The sequence below is a fragment of the Chrysoperla carnea genome, chromosome X, assembly GCF_905475395.1.
Source record: "Chrysoperla carnea chromosome X, inChrCarn1.1, whole genome shotgun sequence".
Taxonomy (NCBI): Eukaryota; Metazoa; Arthropoda; class Insecta; order Neuroptera; family Chrysopidae; genus Chrysoperla; species Chrysoperla carnea.
The window spans coordinates 10794793-10811350 of record NC_058342.1 but is presented as its reverse complement, the minus strand read 5'-3'; the positions used below and the strand labels follow the sequence as shown (position 1 = coordinate 10811350).

The following is a 16558-nucleotide window of genomic DNA, read 5'->3' as shown; positions in this document are numbered from 1 at the left end:
AATCGCCGTGCTCCATTTAATGGAACGACGCCGAGTCGGGCTCGGTGGATAAAGCGGTAGTCACAGAATCGAGTGTACCGACCATTCAGCAGGAAGTGGTTGCTCGCTTCCCTTAGATTTGTACAGGAGTACGCCTTTCCCTGATCTGGTTTTCCTAGCAGTCTAGCAAGGTAGAATGCTCGAAGTGCTGAACGTAGCATTCGAACAACAACGGATCGCGCCGTCTCCGGGACAATTATACGCTCCGGTGTTTGCCCAGGACGATTGATAGTGACAGACAGATCGCGCTTTTCTCTGCACCAATGGAAACCCACACTAATTTTGCTGTTGAGGCGACGGCACGCATTTCTAGCTTGTGACCACAAACTAGAAATGTCTCCGCCGTCGCGTGCTAATCGACCCTCTAGTGAGCCAGACAGATACTTGGCGAGCATATCCTCGGTTGGATCTTCTCCGATACGACGTCTCACTACACGTTTAAGGCAGGACCAGGCCGTTTCCCTGACAATGGTGTCTTTGCAGGTCAGCAGTCTAAAAGCGTGCACTACGGTGCTTACGTCCGCGGAATCGGCCAACGGTAAAAGATTTGCGCCACCCTTTTAAGATGTAATGTAAAGTATTTCCGGAGAGCCACGTTGAGGTAGGTTCATCCATTTCTTGGCTAGCCTTTTGATGGTCTTGTCTGCGTCAGTCAAAGGTCCTTTGGCGACATTGCCGCCTCGCAGAATAAAGTCTAGCCGAGAAAGGATGAACATGTTTGTGGCTTCCAATTTTTGCCAGGGTGCGAGAAGAGAATCGTGTACCTTCTGAACGTCCTCCTTGATGGCCTGAATGGCATCAAGGGGGGTTTGGGTCACACGGAAGCCCGTTGGTACACCTAGGTGTTGGTACTCTTCCCCGTCTTTTAAAACCGTTAGTCCTCCTCCTTGGATGGTAAATTCCGTAGGAAAGACTTCCCGTCTTCGCCTGCAATCAACGTGCAGTGAGGCGCATTTCGGAGGTTGGAACTTTAGACCCATCCACTCAGCAGTTGATCCTACTGCATCCAAGAGAATTCTCAAGGATTCAGCATTTTTTCCGAGAAGAACGATGTCATCAGCATACGCGAGAATAGAGAAGCTATGGTTGTGGAGCTTGTAACCATGCTGAGCTGCCAATCCAGACGCCACCCTTATGAGCGGCTCGATAGCCAAGTTGAAAATAATAGGACTAAGTGGACAACCTTGCTTTACGCCCGCACGAATGTGGATTGGACGGGTTTCTCCGTCCTTAGTGCGAATTGTGGTGGTGGTATTAGCGTAAAGCTCGGCTATCACACTGCGTATCTTGTTGGGTAGCCGCATCTCTTCCAATACCCGCCGAATATGGTCGTGTGGTACAGAGCCGAAAGCATTGGCTAGGTCAAGCCATGCCAATGCGATCTGTCTGCCATCTCGGCGCGCGTCATCCAATGCACTTTGGACTATGAAGTTGTGTTCATAACAGCCTTCATACTCCAGAAATCCTTTCTGCATTGGTGAGATATTGTCTGAGAGCTTCGCCCAACAGGTGACACGGTCGGCGATAACGCCGGCATACAACTTGGCGATCGTGCCCCCCAAAGTAAGAGGCCTCCAGTTCGACAGCTCATCACGGTTACCTTTCTTATAAAGCAGTACGGTGCGGGAGTCATTCCAAGCCAGTGGTGTTTTTTCCTCACGGAAGCAACGGTCGAAGATTGCAGAAAGTACTACGCAGCCGGGGTCGGAACGTTTAAGGCACGTCGGAACGTTTAAGGCACGTTCTCCTCCTTGGAGAACTACACTTTGATCTTAGCCATAGGGCCGAGAAGCGATATCTGCCCGCGAAATAATTCCAGCATTGTTATTTTGGTATAGATTAAGGAATCGTACGCGAAGTTGGTACAATTTATCAACGGGTTAATGCACGGGGAAGCTTTAGATCAAATTTCCAACATGATGGAATATTTCATCAAAAAATATGATAAATTTATCAAAGATTTGCATGTAATGTTTATCAGTTATGTGGAAAAATTATGGACGGATACTTCTGTTATGTTGATCAATCATTGGAATCGTATGTTGGCAGCCATTGAGCCAACATTCTTGAAATTTATACATTATGGTGAAACGGTTATTTGGAATTCCAGTAAGGAATTTTTAGGTAAGCTATTTTAGCAAAATCCTTTAAACCCAACTTATTTTGCCTTAATTTTTTTTATCTGAACATATTGAGCAAACTGATAACCATGATCCCATTGTTGGAAAACACAAGGTACTGTTTTGATCTCAAATTCAGGGTTGTCTTCCGTGAGGCTTGGGATTCAAATGTACATGATTTTTCATTCCTGACAAATCCTATCCTTACACACGGAAGAGTCAAGGCCAGAGATCTATCTGAAATCGGGATAATGAAAATGGATTTTTCTAGATCAAAATGCGGTAGCTTTTCATATAGAAATCACTCTGTTGAAAGGTGCTCAGATCTGTCATGCGAAATATTATAGTGGGACAAATATCAGAATTTTCTCAGGCAGTCCAAATTTTCCCAGATTGTCAACAAATGATTTAAAAATCTGAATAAGACTGTCCAGGAAGGAACCAATAACTCTCAAATAAAAGGACACGAGACAGTAAGCTTATTAGTACGGAAGGAGCTGTTCGAAACACTCCTGTCGACTTAAATAATCCTGCAGTAAGCTGCTCCGTAATTTAATGAATCAAAAAGTGACTACGTCAAGCCTTCTTTTACTATATTGGGTCTTTTGACAGGGCATTATTGGTTGAATAACCTGCCCCGTTGTCTGTCTGTAATCAAATCGTTTGGATGACAATGTCTGGCAAGGTTGTGGCGTCCTGATTTTGCCATCTCTTCCATCATATTTGATATATATACATTTTTTTTAGTCAAATTAAAAATTGTAATAAAAAATACTTTTTAAGGGACAAGCTTTTATTATACTAAAAAGTAGAAAATAATTTTATCAATGAGTCAGTCATACTCGACTATTTATAAAAGCTTGAGGTGCTTAATATCGAGTATGAAACGAAAAATAGTTAGGCTTGTATGGAGTAGATGAGGCTTTACGATTCATTTTTGATATTTTAAATTGAACGCGTCAAGCTTTTACATCTGTAGAAGCCTACAGGGAGTCGGATATTTAATGATTGGGTTTGAAACTTAGGGCTTATCGATTCTGGGAGTAATCCCGGTAGAGAAGTTTGTAGGCTTTCTACAGTACCCCCGGCCTGGATAGAATCACTTCATTTGATCTAGACACGCTTCTTGCCCCTGGTGACATTTTCTTTTCAAGGAAAACACTTTTGAAAGAATGCTAAATTGAAAAGAAAGGACTTTTTCAAATTAGGTTCAAAGGACCCGTATGCGTATGTAATGATTCACCATGTATAAAAAAATTTTCAGATTTCCTGTACAAACGTAAACATGAAATTGAAGAATCACCATATTTTATGCATTTCGCAAACTTTACGCAAGATATTGATCGATTTTATAAAGATATGATCCATAACAGTGTCATATCGAATATACGAAAATATTCGAAAATTGTCTGGCAATTTATTAAAGATAAATATTTCTCAATGATACCATTTGGTAAAGAATTATCGAAAGTATTCAATGAAATCGTTACGGAATTACAAGAATTAAAGAAATTACCATCGTTGCAATTTTTAATTACGAAATATGATGAAATGTATGATAATTTGGTCTGGTTCTACGAGTACATGAAAATTGGAGATCTGGTCCAGAAAGTTATCACTGTTTTACATATGAAAATCACGGAAATTACACAAACTGCTTTGGATAAAGAAAATAGGTAAGTTTTAAATTTATCATTCTGTCCAAAATTTAGCTAATAAAGACCCAAAAATTTGTTTGATTATTCCTAAGACGTCTTGAGGAAAATCTGCTCAGAATCCTAGACCAATATATCCAGTTTTCTTCGTCATGTACCCAATAAAGAATTAAAAAAACATTTTTCTAACAAAAAATTTTTCCAAAATTTCAAACAGCTGTATTTCTACGAAAAATCATCGAATTTAATAAATGCTACAGTAACTAATTTAAAAACTTGTACTTCTGTTTCGTGCTGTGACTTGTGCTCCACTCCACAAGTCATAGTAAAATACTGTGACTTGTTTTCCACTCCACAAGTCATAGTAAAATACTGTGACTTGTGCTCCACTCCACAAGTCATAGTAAAATACTGTGACGTATAATACTGTGATTTATATCCGCACACGGTATGTTACATTTCTGTAAAATACGCTTTCCACATCTGTATAATGTATACCGTGGACGAGACTATACCGCACACGGTATGTTACATTTCTGTAGAATACGCTTCCCCATCTGTATAATGTATACCGTGGACGAGACTATACCGCATACGGTTTGTTACATTTCTGTAGAATACGCTTTCCCATCTGTATAATGTATACCGTGGACGAGACTATACCGCACACGGTATGTTACATTTCTGTAGAATACGCTTTCCACATCTGTATAATGTATACCGTGGACGAGATTATACGCTTTCCCATCTGTATAATGTATACTGTGGACGAGACTATACCGCACACGGTATGTTATATTTCTGTAGAATACGCTTTCCCATCTGTATAATGTATATCGTGGACGAGACTATACCGCACACGGTATGTTATATTTCTGTAGAATACGCGCTCCCATCTGTATAATATATACCGTGGACGAGAGTATACCGCACACGGTATGTTACATTTCTGTAGAATACGCTTTCCCATCTGTATAATGTATACCGTGGACGAGAGTATACCGCACACGGGATGTTACATTTCTGTAGAATACGCTTTCCCATCTGTATAATGTATACCGTGGACTAGAGTATACCGCACACGGTATGTTACATTTCTGTAGAATACGCTTTCCCATCTGTATAATGTATACCGTGGACTAGAGTATACCGCACACGGTATGTTACATTTCTGTAGAATACGCTTTCCCATCTGAATAATGTATACCGTGGACGAGACTATACCGCACACGGTATGTTAAATTTCTGTAGAATACGCTTTCCCATCTGTATAATGTATACCGTGGACGAGAGTATACCGCACACGGTATGTTACATTTCTGTAAAATACGCTTTCCCATCTGTATAATGTATACCGTGGACGAGACTATACCGCACACGTTATGTTACATTTCTGTAGAATACGCTTTCCCAACTGTATAATGTATACCGTGGACGAGAGTATACCGCACACGGTATGTTACATTTCTGTAGAATACGCTTTCCCATCTGTATAATGTCTACCTTGGACGAGAGTATACCGCACACGGTATGTTACATTTCTGTAGAATACGCTTTTCCATCTGTATAATGTATACCGTGGACGAGACTATACCGCACACGGTATGTTACATTTCTGTAGAATACGCTTTCCCATCTGTATAATGTATACCGTGGACGAGAGTATACCGCACACGGTATGTTACATTTCTGTAGAATACGCTTTCCCATCTGTATAATGTATACCGTGGACGAGAGTATACCGCACACGGTATGTTACATTTCTGTAGAATACGCTTTCCCATCTGTATAATGTATACCGTGGACGAGACTATACCGCACACGTTATGTTACATTTCTGTAGAATACGCTTTCCCAACTGTATAATGTATACCGTGGACGAGAGTATACCGCACACGGTATGTTACATTTCTGTAGAATACGCTTTCCCATCTGTATAATGTCTACCTTGGACGAGAGTATACCGCACACGGTATGTTACATTTCTGTAGAATACGCTTTCCCATCTGTATAATGTATACCGTGGACGAGACTATACCGCACACGGTATGTTACATTTCTGTAGAATACGCTTTCCCATCTGTATAATGTATACCGTGGACGAGAGTATACCGCACACGGTATGTTACATTTCTGTAGAATACACTTTCCCATCTGTATAATGTATACCGTGGACGAGAGTATACCGCACATGGTATGTTACATTTCTGTAGAATACGCTTTCGCATCTGTATAATGTATACCGTAGGCGAGACTATACCGCACACGGTATATTTCATTTGCTTCAAATAAGCCTTCCAATCTATATTGTGTATACCGTGGACGAGAGTATACCGCACACGGTATGTTACCTTTCTGTAGAATACGCTTTCCCATCTGTATAATGTATACCGTGGACGACAGTATACCGCACACGGTATGTTACATTTCTGTAGAATACGCGCTCCCATCTGTATAATGTATACCGTGGACGAGAGTATACCGCACACGGTATGTTACATTTCTGTAGAATACGCTTTCCCATCTGTATAATGTATACCGTGGACGAGAGTATACCGCACACGGTATGTTACATTTCTGTAGAATACGCTTTCCCATCTGTATAATGTATACCGTGGACGAGAGTATACCGCACACGGTATGTTACATTTCTGTAGAATACGCTTTCCCATCTGTATAATGTATACCATGGACGAGAGTATACCGCACACGGTATGTTACTTTTCTGTAGAATACGCTTTCCCATCTGTATAATGTATACCGTGGACGAGACTATACCGCACACGGTATATTTCATTTGCTTCAAATAAGCCTTCCAATCTATATTGTGTATACCGTGGACGAGACTATACCGCACACGGTATAAGGGCTCGACGGCATAAAGAGTATACCGTGAAAAAGTATACCGTGCACGGTATAAGGGCCCCACGGTATAAAAGGGCAAAAATAAGTTCATACCGTGTCTAAATAGGCCGTATACGGTATACCGTGGACGGTCTAGACCGTAGACGGTATTGTGCGGATAGCCACACCGAAACAAACTGTCAAAAGCATACTTGCATACAATTCGTAGCCATTTTTTTAAAGCTGTGCAATCAGATCACTTATCAATACTATTATGAGAAAATATTATTTTGATTTTTTTATCAAAGTAGACTAAACGAAGGTACTTAAAAAACATGTTTAATTGTGGCCATTGAAATTTAAAATAAATTAGCAAAATTAATTTAGTCTTTTAGTATTTAGTTTTAGTTAAAAACAAATATAAACTTTGATATAGACACAACCTCTCGATAGAAGTTTGTTGAAACTGTTTTACTAAATACATACATTTAATCACATCCAACTACATCGCACATTTCGCAGGTGAAGCAGTGTGGTTTTATCCACATAAATTTTTGGATAGAACCCCTAAGCTGGCCATCATTATGGTCGCACTGGGGTTCTTTTAATTCAAACACAATTAATTAACCGTTGACTGAGTTACACTGATCACAGAATAGACAGTGTTCGAGTATCACTATTGGTATTATAATATACTAGCTCGACCCGTCCGGAGTTACTGTACCCGTGGCTTTAATCAACAACCTGATTTTTATACCATGTATATATATATATATATATATATATATATATATATATATATATATATATATATATATATATATAAGTAATAAAATTCACACAAGAATAAAAAATAATTTTATAATATTTTTGCAAATTTATGATATATATATATATATATATATATATATATATATATATATATATATATATATATGTGGAGTATCGGAAATGGCACATCCTGTTGAAATAAAAAATCATAAATTTGCAAAAATATTATAAAATTATTTTTTATTCTTGTGTGAATTTCATTACTTAAGCAAAAATAGCCAATATAATTTTTGTATAAATAAGTCAATTGAAACCATTTTTTTTCAGTTCTAATTAAAATATTGTAAAGTTCTAATAAAGTTTAGTAAAGTTCTAATAAAATTTTTGTCAGTCAAATTCAAATTATGTCATTGTATTTTTATTGTATAATTTTAATAATCGGTTTAATTTTGTTTTAATAAATTAAAGATTTAATATTGTGTAAAATAAATTATTCATTATTTCAACAAAACCTTCAGTCGTTTTTAAATAGAATAATTATAAATAAATCGACGCACAGTTAAATCAAAACACCGAAATAAATTATCGACGTTAAAAACAGTAATCGAACGCGACCGGAACTAACGATTAAATTAGAGCTTCGTTTCTTATGTTTCTCGAAAAAACTAAGTGGCGATCCTCCTCATCTTTTTAACAAGATTGCCAAGTCGTTCTCGAGCATTATAATTCGGTCAAAAGTGATTGGAAATTAATCATCGAAGTATAATATATTTGGGACACGACAAAATTGGCGATCCTGCCAGGATATCCAATCCCAGGTCAAGACGGTGTAACAACTAACAGCTTGGTGTAAATTTTGGGTATCATCGAACCAAATCAACTGAAGCAGAATTAATATCATCTACCAAGAGTTTATAGCTATCCCACTGGACTGGTCAAGATTAAACCAATAAGGTAGGCGAATTGATTTATTTTTGCTTCTACAACTTTCCTATCCTCATTATCAATAAACATGAGTCTCGCTGATTCACAAAACCTTGATCCAGAAATCATTTCTCCTGATTTATCTGATGATGATGATACAACACAACACAGGGGAAGTATCCCGATTACTTTCCTTGCACAAATGATTACATCATTTAACGGTAATTCGTCAGAGTTATCTAATTTCCTTCAAAACGCAGAAAATGCATTATCTATAGCAAAGGAAAATCAAAAAACGGCACTTACAGCCTTAATATTTTCAAAAGTTTCATCAGAAGTTAAAAATAAAATAAATGCTTCCGAAATAAATACTTTCACTGATTTAAAAATAAAATTAAAACAAGTATTTCAAATAACTGAAAGCCTTACGTATTTACAAGAGCAATTAGAAACTTGTAGGCAAAAACCAAATGAAACCGTAAAAGAATTTTTCTTACGTATCGAGCATTTAAACTCACGAATAATTCAAAAAATTAAAGAAAGTACCATTTCGAATTCAATGTTAGTGGGCAAGTTAGCCTTAATAAATGAAATGGCTTTACGTAGGTTTACACATCACTGTAAGCCAGAAATTTCTAACATTTTAAGGCATAAAACTTTTATGTCAATTAATGAAGCTCTAAGCATAGCCAGCGAAGAAGAATCTTTTATCTCTATGCAAAATCAATTTAAAATTTCTTTACAAACAAATATTCAAACAAATAAAAAATACTGTAAAATTTGTAAAAGAAATAATCACAATACAAAGGAATGTCGCAATAAAAATTTTAAACATTCTGGTGATCCACCACAGTCAAAAAATTATAATAACTCGTTCAAAAAGTGTGATTTTTGCCACTTTCGAGGTCACACAATAGACGAATGTAGGAAAAAGAAAAGGAACGAAAATCTTAATAATCCAAATCCTAAAGTAGCTCATGTCAACTCACAAGACAGCCTAAATTTAAACTTCGAGCAGCTCGGATTGAACGAAGCCCCAATTCAGAGCACATCGAAAGAGTCGGCTTCACTCAGCTTCCAAACGTTGTAAATGATAAAAAGATAACATTTACAAGCAACCATTCGAAAACTAACGAATTTCTATTTTTAATTGATACCGGAGCATCGTGCTCTATCTTAAAAACAAATAATTTAAATCCCAATCACAAAACAGATATAGATTCTCGTTTAAAAATAAATTTAAAAGGCATTACTCAAGGTCTAGTTGAAACATATGGTGTAGTATCAATTTTTATGAATAAAAACAAAAGTCCATATCATCATTATTTTCACTTAGTTCAAACAGATAATATACCATATGATGGAATTCTAGGATCAGATTTCTTAAGTAAACACAATGCAATTATTAATTATAAAAATAATACTATAGAATTGGAGCCAGTATTAAAACAAAATGTTTATAATTTTAACAACATTCAAATCAATAGAAAAAACAATATTTTAGAAAACTTAAGAATCAATAATCTAAATTCAACTGAACAAAAATTATTACTTGAAACGGTTTTACAACACCATGAAATTGTCAAGCTAGATGACGATTCGCCGGGTTGTACAAACGTTATTCAGCATGAAATCAAATTAAAAGACCTAGAACCCATCAAAAATAAAATTTATCCATTACCAAAAGCATTGAAAGACGAAGCTCAACGTCAAGTAAATGAACTTCTAAAAAACAACATTATTCGGAAGAGTAAATCACCTTATAACTCACCTGTGTGGATTGTAGACAAAAAACAAACACCACACTCAAATACTAAACAATTTAGAATGGTAATCGATTATCGCAAGCTAAATGAGATAACGATATCAAACAACTATCCTATACCGCGTATAGACGAAATACTTAGTAATTTGGGAGGTAACCAATATTATTCAGCAATTGATTTGGCCAGCGGATTTCACCAAATTATGGTCAAAGAGGAAGACATCCCAAAGACGGCATTCACTGTCGGGAACGGTCACTGGGAATTTCTACGTATGCCCTTTGGTTTGGTAAACGCCCCAGCCAGTTTCCAAACTCTAATGAATGAAATCTTCGCTGATCAAATAAACCAAGGAAAGTGTATGTGCTACCTTGATGATGTAATTATATTAGGCAAAAACCCCCAAAATCATATTGAAAATCTAAATGAAGTGTTAAGTATCCTAAAGAAAAACAATTTAAAACTTAATATTGAAAAATGCGAATTTCTACAAAAAGAATTAAAGTATCTTGGACACATCGTAACAGTAGATGGCATCAAACCCCAAGCAGAAAAAATAGAAAAAATACTAAAATTAAATCAACCAACAAATATTAAACAAATTCAAAGTTTCTTGGGAATAACTGGTTATTACCGTAAGTTCATCGAAAATTACGGTAAAATAACAAAACCACTTACAAAACTACTGAAAAAGAACATAAAATTCGATTTCGATAAAAGTTGTGTAGACGCATTTAATTTATTGAAAGAAAAGATTACTTCAGCCCCTATTCTAAGACATCCTGACGACAGCAAAATGTTTTCTATCACCACCGATGCTAGTAACGAAGCTCTAGGCGGAGTTCTGACGCAAGAGTACAATGGTATCGATATGCCAATTGCATTTTATTCATATACGTTGAATAAAGCTGAAAGAAATTATTCCACAATCGAAAAAGAATGTTTGGCAATAATTAAGACAGTAAGAAACTTCCATCATTTTCTGTACGCAAGATTGTTCGAAATAAAAACTGATCACCGACCTTTAGTTTGGCTACATTCAGTGAAAGACCCAACTAGTCGATAAGTAAGATGGAGACTGAAGCTAATGAACTACCAATATAGAATAAAATACACCCCTGGTAAAACCAACTACACAACAGATCTACTTAGCAGACCAATTCTTGTGGCTATCGTAAATAAATCGAAAAAATTTGAAGATTTTGACAAAACGATAAAAAATAACGTTAAAATTCCATACATAAATAACATCGTTAATATAAATAATTTAAAAACTCTAATAATTCCATTAACTAAAGATTTAAATATAAATAATAATTTAAAAACATTTATTTTAAATAACTTCACCCGAGAGGACATAAACAACGCAAATATCGGTCAAGTGATAAGAAACGAAAACGACACCCAAACAATAATATTAATCATTTTAAAAAACACAATTCAAAATAATATGAACGTAAAACTATTCTATGAAACATTGTATGAAGTGTCCTTGACTTCAACTGATAAAAATACTATTATTCATCCTAGTATAATAGATAAAAAATTAAATAATAATTATTTAAATAATTTGCTACATCATTACTTCGAAAATAATATTCAAATAATACCCGTTGAAAATATAAATTTTAATGTTTATCTCTCTGAAAACGAAATACAAGACGTTTTGGACAATGAACTAGCTGAAATAGGCGAACCAGGCCCTAGTTCTGAAGCCAATCAAGAACCCCCAGAAACTGTGGAAATCGAAACAGATGATGAATCAAGTCAAAGCGAAGCCAGCATCACACCTGAAGCTAATAACGGCGCAACAACTATCGTAAGAACCGAAGAAGAAAAATTAAAACTCCTCCAAGAGTTCCATGATAGTCCACTAATAGGTCACCCAGGACAGGCTCGTACCTATCAAGAATTACGTCAAAAATACTTCTGGAAAGGCATGAAAAGTTATGTCGAAAATTATATCAAAAAATGTTTCACATGCCAGAAAAACAAATATTCAATTATAAGGAAATCCCCAATGGTTATTACAACAACAGCAGTGAACTTTAATGAAGAAATCTCTTTAGACTTTGTCGGGCCCTTACCACAAACAAAAAGTGGAAATAAGTTTATAGTTACTATGCAAGACAACCTTACTAAACATCTCCAAGCATTTCCAATGGAAGACAGAAAAGCTGAAACAACTGCGGTTTATTTTCTAAAATACGCAAGTACATTTGGTTTTCCAAAAGCCATACTAACTGATCAAGATCCTGTATTTACGAGTGCATTATTCAAGGAAGTAAATAAACTATTTTCAATCAAGCACAAGACAACAAGCTGCTACCATCCGCAAAGCAATGGCTCTTTGGAAAGAAGTCATACGTATCTGGAGAACTACCTCCGTTCATATGTAAACGAATCAATGGACAATTGGGACGAAATGTTGTATTTGGCTACCTACTCGTATAACACACACGCAAACAGATCAACAGGTGAAACTCCATATAAATTAGTTTTTGGAATCGAACCAAATATACCAATGTCTTTCAAGAAAGGAGTAATAGGGAAAACTTACGACAAATTTTCACAAGAGGTACAAGACAAAATTAAAAAAATTCGAGAAGTAGCTAGAAATAATTTAAAAGAATCAAAACAAGTTAACAAACAACAGTACGACAAAGCAGCAAGCAACAAAATTAGAAATTTCAAAATAAACGATTACGTATTAGTTAAGGAAGGACAATGTGCACCCGGTAAACTTTCTGAAAGATATAAAGGTCTTTTCCAAATAACCAAAGTCAATCCTGAAAAACACACTGTAACAATAAAAATGAAAAAATTGGAAAAAACATATCACATGAATAATGTGAAACTGTATGTTTCTGATGAAGATGTGGAAAATATTAATTTCGTCAATACTTCTACACCACGTGATGACAGAAATACTGGTGGAACAAATACCGAAATCATCGGGCATATTTTTCAAGAAACTAGGCGAAGCAAAAGTATGCAGCCAAAAATTAACATTAATTCACTACACTAATACAACTATATTTAAAAATAATTTAGAATTAGCTACGAAACACTATCAAAAATCATACAATTTTTGTAATTTGATACCTCATAATAATTCTAACGCAGCAACATGCATATTACAAATGAAATTATTAAGTCAACAAATACAAGAGATAAGAACGTTATTAAAGTCTCTTCAATTACATCATCAAACATATAGCCATACTATACAAAAAAAGAGGTTTAATTAATGCCGGTTCAAGCGTATCAAAATGGTTAGTAGGTACCCCATCAGCTGATGGTGGTATATTTTATACAAACTCTATGAATTCATTAATCGAAGATAGAAAGACACCACATCTCATGATGAAAGATCAAATTAAAATTTTATCAGAAACCATGAATACTCTAAACAAAACACTTAATACCGTGGAAGACACTGAACGCGAATTAAATTCAAACGTTCAAACATTTAACTCATTTATTAATAACGCTACTCAGATTATTAATAATGACCATTTACAATTAGAAATTTTAGACCATTTATTACTAATCAAACAATTAAATGATCTAAATTTTAGGCAACTAGAACAATATAGCATGACACTAACATTAGTTCGACATGGTATTGTTGACTATAATATTATCAATCCAACGAGCTTAATAGAAGAATTAACTTGTCTTAAACAATTTCAATTGCCACTTAAAGTTAATCCTGAAAACATAGAAAACTATTACAAAATAATGGAAACTAAATCTTTTATGAAAGATGATTTATTAGTTGTATTAATCAAAATTCCTATCGCACAAATTATGGAATATACTCTCTATCAAACTTTTCCTTTACCCACTCCTCATAAAAATTCAAGTTCATTATCCTACATAGAAATTGATTACCCTTACATAATTTCTAGTAGAAGTAAAAGTCAATTCGCTTTACTAAAAAACATAGACAATTGTAAATTAGCAGATACCACCTACATTTGTACCAAAGTGGAAATTATGGAAAGAAGATCGGACAACGTCTGCGAATTGGAAATATTCGATCTACAAGATCAAAAAATTCCAAAAATATGCAAAATTACAACAATCAACGCAATTCCTGAAATCTGGCAAACTGTGTCAGAAAATGAATGGTTATTCATTCTTAGTAAACCTACAAAAGGCAACCTTCTCTGTAATGATGGGCAAGACAAAGATGTAACAATAAATGGTATTGGATTACTGAAAATCACCAACAACTGTCGACTTATTACAACGAATATTCTCCTACAACCTGAAATATCCATAAAAAATATTTCCTCTTACATAAAAATTCCTGAAGTAGACATCCTTGAAGACGATTGCTGCAAATACCTAAACCGAACCAAACCTTTATCTCCAGAATACCTCAAACCTGTAAAAATTACCAATCTGGATCTAAATGACATCAAGTATACTCACCACAAACTGGAACAAATAGATCAAAATTTACAATCACAATTAAATAAACCATTCGTCATAAAATATGAAAGTACGATATATCAATGGGCATGTTATGGTGGAATTGGTTTATTATCAGCATTATTATTCTATTACATCTACAAATATGGGATCATAAAAGTATTAATCAAGTTATTATCAAAATTATTTAATTGTCTCATTCCATGTAAAAAAGGCGGCAATGGAGACACATTCAATTTTTATAACTGTCTTTTTGGTGACAACAAGCACAATCAAGTACAACCGATATCATCAGAAGTAACTTACGAACCGACAACAGAAACTTGTCTAATAAATAATCGCAGAAGGTCAACTTCCAGCTCAAGTATAACAGGCCGACGATCAATCCGACCAATACAACTTTAAACACCTGGAAACTAATCAAGAAGGGGACCACCACAGACTCGAGAAGCTCCAAAATCTTGTTCCAAAATTTAGTAACTTCTCTAATGGCGGAGGAATGTGGAGTATCGGAAATGGCACATCCTGTTGAAATAAAAAATCATAAATTTGCAAAAATATTATAAAATTATTTTTTATTCTTGTGTGAATTTCATTACTTAAGCAAAAATAGCCAATATAATTTTTGTATAAATAAGTCAATTGAAACCATTTTTTTTCAGTTCTAATTAAAATATTGTAAAGTTCTAATAAAGTTTAGTAAAGTTCTAATAAAATTTTTGTCAGTCAAATTCAAATTATGTCATTGTATTTTTATTGTATAATTTTAATAATCGGTTTAATTTTGTTTTAATAAATTAAAGATTTAATATTGTGTAAAATAAATTATTCATTATTTCAACAAAACCTTCAGTCGTTTTTAAATAGAATAATTATAAATAAATCGACGCACAGTTAAATCAAAACACCGAAATAAATTATCGACGTTAAAAACAGTAATCGAACGCGACCGGAACTAACGATTAAATTAGAGCTCCGTTCCTTATGTTTCTCGAAAAAACTAAGTGGCGATCCTCCTCATCTTTTTAACAAGATTGCCAAGTCGTTCTCGAGCATTATAATTCGGTCAAAAGTGATTGGAAATTAATCATCGAAGTATAATATATTTGGGACACGACATATATATATATATATGTAATATGCAAGGTATACTAAGTTTAGTCCTAAGTACAGGGTATTTCAATAATTAACTCAGTCAATTATTTATTTTCACTTGTTCCTTTGAATTTTAGATATCGTGAAGCAAAAACGAAGTTTATATTCAATCCAGAAACTGGTATTATGGAATTAGAACAAAAATTACCTATGTCATGGCATGCGTTTAATGAAACACCCAAATTTATGGAAATACCAGAAATTCGTGCTATAAACGATGCCCAAAATTATTTAGTTATGTCCAATAAGAGTTTCTGGATGTTATACTATCAATATAAACCGTATATTGATGGGCAACATTATGATTTTAGTGGATCCTGTTCATATCTTTTGGCAAACGATTTTATGGTTAGTAAATTTTCGATGATCATTAATTATATCGTTAAGGATAAAGTTGTTAAGCATAAAATTGATCTTTTGATTGATGATGTATTGATTGAGGTCGACTTATTTGCAGATGTAAGTATTCTGAATTTTCCCCCAATTACTCCAAAAGTTTAGTACAGTGCTTTTCAGAGTTTTGTCCGTTTGTCTAAGGGACAACGATAATACCCTATTTCTCAAAAAAATATGTCTAATAGTTAAGAAAGTGGATTTTTCTGTTTTTGGGTCGTAAACCGAAGCAAAAACAGCCATAAAATTTGCACAAACTTGAGTTGATTTTAATTTTTTCATTTCAGAACGTTAAATTATTGAAGAAAGGTGTCAACACAAAATTACCTTTACAATTAGACAAAGCATATATTTATCGCGAAGCAGACACGATAATGATCGAAAGCTTAAAGTGTTTCACATTAAAATGTAACTTAAAATTCGATATATAGTATGTAAATTTCATATATCC

The 16558-nt window shown here is 34.7% G+C and overlaps 1 protein-coding gene across 1 annotated transcript; it reads left to right on the top strand.

Moving 5' to 3' along the window:
• Positions 1-1883: 1883 nt before the first annotated feature.
• On the top strand, positions 1884-16553 carry LOC123302891 (apolipophorins-like). The gene is made up of 4 exons (XM_044885985.1): positions 1884-2163; positions 3424-3835; positions 15792-16173; positions 16395-16553. The coding sequence occupies exons 1-4, from the start codon at positions 1923-1925 to the stop codon at positions 16536-16538; spliced, it is 1179 nt and encodes a 392-aa protein (XP_044741920.1). The 5' UTR covers positions 1884-1922; the 3' UTR covers positions 16539-16553.
• The last annotated feature ends 5 nt before the right edge of the window (positions 16554-16558 follow it).